We start from the raw sequence: 11386 nt of genomic DNA on the forward strand, positions 1-11386 counted from the left end.
GTGGAGGCCCCATCCCTGGAAACATTCAAGGCCAGGTTGGACGGGGCTCTGAGCAACCTGATCTGGTTAGCGGTGTCCCTGCTCCTGCAGGGGGGTTGGACTAGATGACCTCTAGGGGTCCCTTCCAACCCAAAACATTCTATGATTCTATGATTCTTCAAACACCCATTTTGAGTGCTCTGTATGAACCCCACCTCTCATTTTCAGCAGCGCTGAGCACCCAGGCTGTGCAATAGGGCATGGCTGCCCCAGCGATTCTGAAAAATGAGCTGCAGAGGTCTCAGGTTCAAAATGAGGTATTCAAAATCATAGAATCATGGAATGTTTTGGGTTGGAAGGGACCTTTAGAGGTCATCCAGTCCAAACCCCCTGCAGTTAGCAGGGACATCTTTAACTAGATCAGGAAAATCAGCAAGGCTTTGAAAATGCTTCCTATAGGCAGCTTGCCCCAGGTCATCCAGGAAACCTGCCCAAAAGACAGGACTTCTGCCTCAAAATCCTCTCTATTAACCATCATACCAGTTTTGCTTCCCATGGGCTGTGCTGCTGTCTTTTCTGGAAATTTGCTGTCTAGTTAAAAAATAAATACATTTTTCTTTCAACCACCCAAGTCAGTTTGTTAGAACACCAGAGACTCTCAACATTTAGCACGCAGTGGTAAATAAAAGAAATTTTGCATGCAGCCCAGCCCAGCCACTGGTGCTCCTGTGCTCCACCCTCGATCCTGCTTTCGTGTCCAGTTGCTTTCCCTTGACACACACACCCCCCCGCACGCAGCTTGCTCCCTTGCCTACCTGCTGCAAGATCTGACTAACAGCTTTGTTCTGATCCAGCTGTTGCCAAGCCAGAATCTGCTGGAACTTCTGATCCGTCTCAGCTAGGCTGCAGGAAGATGGATTTGCCATGGAGTTACTGCTGGGTCTCAGACTCTTGACACAAACAAGAGGAAAAGCAGGCAACAGGGAATCCAGGAATGGAGAAGTTTGTTGCTGAACGAGCGTGAAGAGCCATGGCACTGCACACCCGAAGGCTGACAGGTTTAAAACCTCCTTCCCTACAACCAAATGAAACCTGCACCATAGACCAAGCCAGAGCAGAAGCGCTGCTGCCTGCACGTGCACAGCCTGAAGTCCAAACAGGGGCTCCTGCCACCCCAGCAAGCTGCTCAGGTGACGAACTGGCACGTTGGTATTCTGCGCTGTAAAGAGTGTGCTGGTCAAGGACCCCCAGACAATGTGGCCATAAATTGCTTGCACTTGCAGGCAGGACCATGATACCTTCTGTTGGGCAGGTCACAGGCACACAAGGTTGTTTCTGCTCAGTGCCAGATGCTGCCAGGTTAGAATTTCTCACCTTCTTGTGAATAGAGCGAGCCAGAATGCTCTCTGTACCTACAGCAATGGAACAAGTCCTACGTATATACAGACAGCATCCTTGAGACAAGCCTGGGAGGTGAGGAAAGATGACCAGTCTAATTTCATCCTCCATATTTAACAGAATGTAGAAAGTAAAATAAGCAGTGTAAAAAAGTGATAGTTCATCCGAAGTATGATTAAGTTGCATATTCTTGTGGTTAGAACGTGGTTGATTTAATCAAGTTTGACAGTTTCTTTAAATTAGGTTGTCACCTGCTCTTACACAGTTGTCCTGCTGCATTCCAGCAGCTGCAGGAGTTCCTGCGTGAATATATGGGAATTACACCAGGGACTGCTGGAAAGAAAGGGACTTTACATCAGTACCACCAGCCCCAGACATCTCCCACTGTACCTGGAGCAGGCCTGGCTGACAAGGTCTTGCCGACGAGACTCGTAGGTCATCTGGATGAGCTTGTTCTTGTAGCTCTCGGCCAGCATTTGTTGCATGGCAGCTAGGAGACAGAAGCACTGTCAGTCTGCATCAGAGGCAGGTGCCTAGAACAGGTGCTCAACTACCACCGCTGCTACAGTCATTTGCAATTAACAGTGCCTTCCCTCTCATGTCCAACCTGTCCTCGCTTTTTCCATTACATTTGTTTCAGAGCAGGCTCATTCAGCTACAAGAATTGTTGCTATTTATTGGGAAATTAGCTGAGCAAATTCCACTCTGCCTGTGCTTGCACCTCTTCAGTGCTCGGGGGAGCCCCGCCACTGCCTACCGATCCCAAGATGGGCTGCAGCTCTGCCCGTCCCACCGCAAGTAACCCATCCTTGGGGTGATAACACCCCCCCCCATTTCCCTGGCAAGCCCAGCAGGTCTGTTCGTGGTCATCGTGAGCAGAAAAGGCTCCCTAGCACCATTCTTGTTTACCATACACCTCCTGCCTCATGAACCCGGTCAGCTGGCACCTCTGAAATGTGAAGAACTTTGTGTCCTTATATCCACTCTCACAAACTCCTTGTGTGACGTGCTGTAGCTACAGAGGGAGCATGGCTTGCACCTCAAGGAGGACCGGCGGCGAGCTGGAGGTGGAGGCAGTGGATCAGCTATGGCACACATGCAATGTTACCCCCTGCAGCTCTGCCCCACTGCACCAAGCAACGCAGCAAGAATGTGTGCGTGACTGAGCATCTCCCATGTGGTTGTCATCTATTCAGCGCATCTCCAGAGAACCAGGTCTTTCTTACACCTGACCACCCCAAAGAGTTGTCTGGACTTACAGGCCACTTCCCTTCTGCGTAGATGCTCCGTCTCCTCCTGTGTTATTGCCATCAGCTGTTCCATTCTTATTCTGCCCAACAAATGAGAACAATTCAGCTGCTGCTTCAGACAAGCAATATCTCACTTCTCCACCCACCCACCCAGCTCAGAGCCTAAAGGATGGGCAGATTCGCCCTCCCACCTGCACCACAGACCAAGCCAGAGCAGAAGCGCTGCTGCCTGCACGTGCACAGCCTGAAGTCCAAACAGGGGCTGCTGCCGCCCCTTATCTGAGACACAAAAGCCTCAGTGATTTCTTGGTAAGGAACCTCCAAGTCTATGGGAGACAGCATAAATTTTGCTCAAAACCATGGGGACAATTGCTTCTTAGACTGGAAAACCGATCTTTCTGAGAAACAGAACACCTATGCAACATGCATACGCTCTCACCAAACACGGTGCCAGTCCCTTTTTTTTTGCTTTCCTTTCTCTTGAGGCTTGAAGAGCACTTTAAAGCTGACCTAAGTGAGCAGAAGCTTGGCCTCCATTCCCACCTCTCCTGTCCTTGTCCCAGCACAAACACACACAGCACCACTTAACACATCAGGAACTGGTGTGGCTGGAAAACTATCTGACATACAAAGGTATTATTTTCAGCCAGGTCGGTGTCCCCAGCCCGCTCACTGTGCCACAGCACAAACACTTGGCTGAAGGGAGGTGACAGCATACAGGCAGGGGAGAGTTGGGGACAACCACTTTTGGTGGCAAAGCCAGCTCAGAGTGTTGGCTGAATGGCACCATTGCTTTCAATGTATTCTTCCCAGTCCGTACACATTACTGAACCATCTTCACAAATGCTTTGCTTTCCCACAGAGGTAGGATTTCTCTTGGTCCTTGATAGCAGAATACAGGGTTTCGTTCCCAAACTCCTTATCTGGGACCATTCAGAGATGAAAAAGAGATAAAATCACCATCCCAGTGGGTTTGGCGGACTGGGTAAGACCAGGCCCACCTAGTCCAGTGCCCTGCCTCCAACAGTGACCAGAACCAGCCCTGACTTAAGGTGGATTCACACTGGTGGCTCTGAAAGGAAGGTCCTAGCTCTCTTCCCAGCTTCTTGCCCCTTTTCTAGAAGAGCTTATTTCAAGGAGACTCGCCTCTCATTCTCCAAGGATTTCAGAATGTCTGAACTTTGGTTTTGCCTAAAAAAAGATAAAACAAGAGGTTTTCATCAAGCTGAGCAGGACAACCTACTCCCCCAGAGGGCAGAAAATTACTTTGCTTCTCATGCACAGAAGAGCAGCTTTAAGCCGGCCAATAACCTCCCATCAGCACCAGCCCAGCAGGAGATCCAGCGGATCTCGGCAGCTGTACCTTCAAATACTTCAAATATGCCCCTTCTGTGAGGAATTCAGATTTTTTGCACAGCATTGCAAAATTCCAACAGTACACATATGAGCGAAACACAATTTTTTAAGGTGTCAAATTCCACTTCCTTTAAATAAGGACTTTGGCAGTTCAACACCTAAGGCACCACCTCCAGACATCGATCCTGACCGGTTCCGTAACACTCAGAAAGGGCAGAATGAACTGCTCGGAATGGGACAAAATAGGACCCCCGAGGAACAGAGATCACTGGGAGACATCCCGGGGCCCTACCTCTGGTTGTCCTCCAGCAGCTTCTGGATACGGCTGGCAATGCCTTGCTCTGCTTGCTTCAGCTGCTGCAGCAGCTTCAGGCGCTCCTCCTCCAAATAGCGCTGGTGCTTTGTCAGACCCTCCTCCAGCCTCATCTGGTCCTAGGCCAAAGCAAGGGAGAACCCAAGGAGAAAGCAGTCAGTTTAGGAAAAGCAGCACCTTGTACGGGGCCTGCCCCGAGGAGATTTACCTGTCTCACTGTCTGCAGTATCTCATCCTTCTGACTGTTGATCTGCTGAACAAGCAGGGCATGTTCTCTCTGCCCCATGTTCAGGCGCCGCTCAAATTCCAGCTTCTCCTGCATTTTTTTTTCCTAAGAGGAGCAAGAAAAATATGAATGCCAGAAATCAGTAGAGTGCTGGCTCTGCTCCTTCCCAAGCGAGAACAAATTCTGGCAACAAGGTAAAACAAGGCACAGTAACCTCCCTAGCTACAAGACAGCAAGGCAAATGGCAAATGGGAGGCTCAACTAGGGGGATGGAAATATTCTCTCCTTAGGAACGCAAAAGCTGTGAAGCAGAAGCTGCCGCTCTCCCCACAGCTCGTTTCAAAGTCACGAAGCCAAAGTCCATGGGCATCAACCTGTACAACTGAAACAGCCAGTACAAACACCCAGAGGGAAGCCCAAAATTAAGGTTGTGTTCATTTCCAGATGGCAAGGGGAGTCCCTTGTCTGAAGACAACAGAGGGAAGGCAGCAGCCTGCTATGAGCATCTCTAGCCAAGGGGAGAGGGGAACTGAGTGCAAGGAGCTTCTGATTACTTCAAAATGAGCCTTGCACGGGGAAGAGAAAAAGACCACTGAAATATCAAGAATAGCAAACTAAAAATGCAACTAGGTGAGGGGAATGGAGGACAGGAACAAGGAACACTAGGAGGGAGCAGGAGCGGTCACACTATGAGCCAAAGGGCCAAAGTGGGAGTCATGGAGGGGCTGGGGTTTGGGGCAGGGAGGTACTGAGCAGCCTGCTCACACACCTCTGCCCACCTCATGGGAAAACAAACTGAGCTTTCAGCAGAGAGAGGCAAGAAAAATGCCACCCAGTGTGAAAGTCCCCAGATCCAACCCTGCAAACATGGGCTGATTTAAACTGGAACCGCTCCCTCATGAGAGAGCGAGAGAGAACTCGGCAGGGTGGGGAGGGATGTCTGCAAGAACTCAGTTCTCAAAACATTCAGTTTTGGCTGAGAAACTGGATAAAGGGAGGGAAAACAAAACAAACAAAAAAAAAGTGGAGCTATTCTGGAGACAAAGCATGTGCAGGGGTTCATCCTTACCTTCCTCTTCTCATAATCCAAGAATTTGTTCTGAAAAATAAGCAATATCAGCAGACATTTACTCCCAGGAGCAATGTTTTGTAGATATTATTAGCCCACATTATATCATACCCTAACTGAATAAAAACATCAGCCAAAGGCACAAGAAGATTAACGCAGCCAAAGTCATTCATGCTTCTTCACAGTCAAAGGAATTTACTCTGTGCTTGCTAAACAGCACAAGAATTAGCACTAGTTTATCATCATGACACGCCTGGCCTCCCCTTCCCCAGGTAGGGCTGGACATGCCTAGCACTTGGCTGGGAATCACAAGGTTCTTCTGCAGTTTGCTGTCCCCCCCCAAACCCGCATGTGTTACCATGCTGCACGCGCTGCGCCACATCGTCACCCCTGTCCCTCGACTGCATCACTGCTTTCAAGGATGGAGACAGTTCTTTAGGATGTGCGTCCCAGCAGTCAGCAGTGGTAATACCATTCCCAGCAGCCGGGGAGATGAGCCACCCATGCCCACAGTGCTCTGCCTGCTTCTGGGCATTGGTGCTTGTCCTGGTTTTGGGTGGGATGGAGTTCATTTTCTTCCTAGTAGCTGGCACAGCACTGTGGTTTGGATTTGGGATGAGAGGAATGTCGATAACTCACTGATGGCTCAGTTGTTGCTGAGCAGGGCTTACACCAGGCAAGGACTTTTTCAGCTTCCCCTGCTCTGCCAGGGCCACAAGGAGCTGGGAGGGGGCATGGCCAGGACAGACAACCCCCACTGGCCCAAGGGCTATTCCAGACCATATGACGTCATGCTCGGGGCAGGGAGTTAGCTGGGGGGAGAGGGATTGCTGCTTGGAATGGGCTGGGCATTGGTCAGAAGGTGGTGAGCAATTGCATTGTGCATCACTTGTTTTGTACTTTCTGTATACTCTATTATTATTATTGTTACTACTTTTTTTCTTTCCCTCTACTTTTTTTTATTAAGCTGCCTTTATCTCAACCCAGGAGTTTTACCTTTTTTTTCCGATTCTCTCCCCCATCCCACCAAGGGAGGGGGGGAGTAAGTGAGCAGCTGGGTGGTGTTCAGCTGCCTGCTGGGTTAAACCACGACAGTGCTCTCTTGATCGTAAGAGACGTACCTCGTGGGGGAAAAGGTGATGAGGGATGGTGCACTATGTGCTGTAAGATCCATTGATGGAGTGGAGAGACAAACCCCAAACCCTCTTGCACAGCTTCACACACAGTGGAGCCTCACCTGCCACTCGCTCTCCTCCTCCAAGTACTTATGCACTGCCCTGTCCACCCCATCCCCTGATGTTCCTCCTCCGTCACTCTCCAGCGCAGGGAGCAGATACTGCGAGGGAGGGTAGTACGGAATTCCACACTCTGGAAGGTATCACACACAAAACAAGAACATTTGGTGCTTCAAGACCTCCTTGGCAGCATGGTCGAGGGCTGGCTGGTGCGTGAGGCTGCTTCCAGCTGTGCTCCCTCTCCAGCCACACCGACGAGCGCCCAAAAGGGCTCCTTCAGCTCAGGCAGGCTCAACAACAAGAAGCTCTGAGAGGAGACGGTGCCACCCCATTCCCACCAGGAAGATGATCAAAGCTAACCCAGAGAGAAACAGGTACAGGCGTCTCGACTTCTGCAGGGCTGCAAATGTTACCGCCCATATTAAAATAGGTTCTGAATGTCCTTTTATATCAGGGATTGGCACAATGTCCAGCAAGGCACTTCCCCTGCATAAAGCCTCTTCCAAACTTTCCTGTCTGTGTTAAACCCAATGTTTACAAACTCACAGCACGTTATCTGAATTTTCCAGCTGGTTTTGTCTTTCTCTTAACAAACCATCAGTCTGCAGCCCCCAGGCCCCTTCTCGTAGAAAATGAGGGTAGAAGAGACTTCGAGTGACTACTGAGTCTGTCTCCTTGTCCCAAGGCAGCTATACCCGGGCAATGCCTAATCCTCCCACTTGAGAAAATACAAACAGGAAAACAAAATCACAGGAAGTTGCAACGACCTCTTATGGTCACTCAGACCTGACTCAGCTATTCTGGTGTTTTAACAAAACCATTATAAATTTCAGCGTGACAGTAAGAAGCAAGTCTCAAGGAAGGACTCCTGTTTTGCTGTCAGCCAGCGAAGGCACATCACTCACCAACCAGCCTGCTGTGTGTGCAGAGCACCAGAAGCCACCCCAAGCAGAGCTAACATGATGTTTGCCCTTCATTAATGCAATCTTTGAACATGCCACAGCACCTAACGAGAGCACAGCGCAGTCCCCCACGTTCTCGCTACCATTCTTGCTTACCTTTGCAGAGGAACTGCTGAATGGACTCTGTACCTGCACTGCAAATATCAGGTGATGGGTAAGTCATGGAAGAAGCATCCAAGGTCAGCGTCTCCAAAAGAGAACACACAGAGCTGCAGGTTATTCTGGTGGCTCAGCCAGAGTCCAACTGCAGTTATCCTTGCAGCTACCCCAAATTCCACTTACAGAGTGGTAATTTCATGTTACCCTAAATTCTGACATAAATACAAGTTTGTATCGAATTTCCATGGGGTGTTTGACACCTTTCTGAGGTGACTCCACTGTCTTTTATTTGGGAGCTTCTGAGCTGGTCCTTCAGTGGAACCTCCCTCATGCAGACAGGTCTACTTGGTGTTTAAGCACAAGAGAGCACGGCACTTCTCAGTTACTGAAATTTTCTACGAATTCTGTATGCTGGAGCCCTTTAGCATGATTCATGGAAGGGATGGTGACACAAAGGACACGGAGAGAAGAGGGGTACCGCTGAGAACAAGTGAAGGACCACTTGCTGTTTGGTCCTACTGTGGCCACCAAAAGGACCTAATGTTGCCTTCTGCAGAGAAGGGCTTAGCAGGAAGGCCCAGAAAGGAATCAATTTATCAAGCACATGGGAGTAAGCTGCACAGACCCCTCATCGCAGAGACTGCCCACAAGAGCAGTAAAGCCTAATGTTGTGTGTTCGAGACAGGTGAGCATTTCTTCACCCCCTCCACGCTGGTGTCTGAGTCGGCCCCGCTGCCTGACATTTACACAGTTCAGCACTGACAAGTTTGGCAGCCAGAAGGTAACACATCCATAAAAATCCTGACATTTGTCCTATTGTGAATGTGCACTCCACGGAGCCAGAAACCTACGGAGGCTGACAATGAGTCAGAGATCTGTCACAGCGATGGAGGCAAAAACCTTGTCAAAATGTCCCTCCTGCTCATTTAGAATCAGCCTTGGTGGAAAGCGGCTGAGTCAACCTGAGCCCACAGGCACAGTTCGTGCTCTCAGGAAGACAGCCCTGGCAGAAAATACCTGGGGGTTCACTCCCTCTGGATTACTTTTGTCATGATCAAGCCATGGCAGAAAGAGATCAGAAAAGATCAAAGCAGGGAGGATACACAAAAGCTATTTTGGACACCACGAACCGCATATAGTCTTCTTACAATTCCCCATGGTGGGTCCTGCCCAAGCCCTAAAAATTCACTTTCTATGCTAAATTTATTATCGTATTGAGCAAGCAGGAAGGGAAGCAGCCTGCAGCAGAATAAACAGCCTGCGATGGGGAGAGGCAGAGCTGGTTCACTGGCTGCATACCTCCAGCGTGCGGATGTGAGCCAGCACCCGTGGCAGCTCTTGCAGTGCGTTCTCACTGATATCCAGAGTGCGCAAACTGCGCAAGCCGCTCACGGTAGCAGGCAGGTCCTTCAGCTTGTTACCTAGAGAGAGAGAAAAATCACTTAATACCACATAACTTTTCCAAAGCAAGGAGCCAGCAAGTTCATCTGCTGGAACACCAAACTGTAATCATACGTATGACTCATTTTCTATACTTGGCTACAGGGACGGGGCTATCATGGGTCACACGAGGACTCCAAAGGCTGCCATTGCCCACCAAGGCAAATGGGAATCAAGATCTGCTTGCACCCAGCCCAAGTGCACAGCAGTGGCTCCTCATGCCAAAACGACCTTCTCAACTGCGGTCACTGCTGTAGTCTGTATCAGGAGAACCTTTGTAACACGGAGTCTTCTTCCCTGCAGTGCAAGTACCAGAGATGGGAGAAAGGGGACTGAGCATGGGACTGCACATCTAGGGGTCAGAGGCCAGGTGCTGCAGACATACACGGCAACAAACTGAGCTGCACCTTCAAGTTCCTCGCCCTCCGTTGCCTTCCCTGTTCCAGCAACAGCTCCCTGTTAACAAAGTCTCCTTTTTCTCCCAAATCTATGGCACTGCATCTCTGGAAAATGCCCATGAGTCTTGAAAAGAGGTACAGTTGTGACCTCTGTGTTAGGGCTGCGCAAACCTGGCAGGGCTACACCGGTTGACAGGACCGAGCTCCGGGTGTCGGTGGACTTAAATATAATTCAGTTTATCAGGGCTGACTGCTCTGCTTGCTTTACTGAACTGCTTCTGCCAAAGACCTGCTGTTTTTCTTACACTTGAATCTGAATAGACAGATGTCTTAGGTTGGTCTAAATCATTACCCAGAGGGGGACAAACCCTGGCCTGGGACTCCCCTTGCAGGGCACAGACAGCACTCCCAGCTCAAGGTGGGTCTTGTGCTCCCATAGGAAGAGGTGTGCCCCAGCCCTCTCGGCACTCCTCGCCGCAGGGATGAATGCGGGTACACAAGTAAGCTTTCAGCTGTTGAGAGTGGGCATGATGACCCAACAACCTCTCTCTTGAGAAAAGGCAATGGGCTGGATGAAAACATCACATGGGCCAAGTTTGACCCATTTTCTGCTTAGATGATTTCTCCTACCTTGCCAACTATTTGAATTCAAACCTTTCTTGTGTCCTTCCTTCATAGAGTAAACCATTTAGCGCTTGACTTGGCTGAAAGGAATAATTACTAATGCAGCTCCACACGACCCAGATAATAGAAGGTGCTTTGCCCAGAGCACTGACAAGAAACATGTGCCATACCTTTCGCATTGAGCATCTGGAGCTGGGCAAGGTCTCCTATAGATTGTGGAAGACATTTTAAAAGATTCCTTTCAAGGTTTAGGACCTAAGGTATTAACAGAAAATATATTCAAGATATTCTTTATACAAGTCTCAGGTCTTCTACACATCTATGCTGCTGGGACTATTTTCAGGCCCAGAAGGGCAGTTTGAAAGTGGGTTTAGACAATGTTTTCTAGGTTAAAATAAAAAATTATTTTCCTGAGGCCCTGGATACGGGGCATGTCTAGCTACCGCATGCAGTGAGAAATGTTATTCACAACCAACAGCAGCAGTAGGTGCTGAATCCAGATGCAGGAACTGGGAAGCAGAGCACCCTCCCCTCCGGGGCAGTGATCCCCCACCCTGTCTGCCACCGGGGGGCGGTAACTGAACCTAAAGCTGCACCTGCGCAGAGGGGACCCTCAGCATGCACTATGACATGCTGCACTGAGTTCTCAACATAATCACAACAGGGAGAATGGTAAAACATGAATATTTTGTGAAATCAATGGGACTGGAAGCTCCAGCTCTGCTTGCTCATAGCACTTGCTTGGCAGAGTGAGCCATTTGGACGGATGGCCCTTGCACTAAGTTGGGACTACATAATTCAGCATGCCTGCTCTTCTTCCGCTCTTCTCCTGTTCTCCCTCTCCAACAAGCCAGTTCAACAGCAACAGTCAAGTCAATGAGATAGATCTGACATCCTGAGGACCATCATTTAAGTTGTGATTAATTACAAACCAGCAACCCCGTATTCATGCTGTCTGTTACATGCCCTGTACAGACACTTGGGATGCAGCTGCAAATCTTTTACCTGAAGAGATGTCAGCTGACCAATATCAGCAG

At 49.5% G+C, this 11386-nt stretch overlaps 1 protein-coding gene across 1 annotated transcript in view; it reads right to left on the reverse strand.

The window, feature by feature from the left end:
- LRSAM1 (leucine rich repeat and sterile alpha motif containing 1) overlaps positions 1–11386 on the reverse strand; it is a 25723-nt gene that overhangs the window by 9253 nt on the left and 5084 nt on the right. Inside the window, 12 exon segments of the mRNA XM_009636338.2 lie at positions 795–882; positions 1768–1867; positions 2637–2707; positions 3774–3818; positions 4276–4415; positions 4505–4627; positions 5592–5621; positions 6829–6959; positions 7885–7975; positions 9187–9308; positions 10520–10604; positions 11355–11386. The exon segment at positions 11355–11386 is cut by the window's right edge and continues 22 nt beyond it. Of these exon segments, the coding sequence (XP_009634633.1) occupies positions 795–882; positions 1768–1867; positions 2637–2707; positions 3774–3818; positions 4276–4415; positions 4505–4627; positions 5592–5621; positions 6829–6959; positions 7885–7975; positions 9187–9308; positions 10520–10604; positions 11355–11386 (1058 nt within the window).

This window comes from Egretta garzetta, unplaced genomic scaffold (assembly GCF_000687185.1).
Source record: "Egretta garzetta isolate BGI_Z169 unplaced genomic scaffold, ASM68718v1 scaffold143, whole genome shotgun sequence".
NCBI classification, from domain to species: Eukaryota; Metazoa; Chordata; class Aves; order Pelecaniformes; family Ardeidae; genus Egretta; species Egretta garzetta.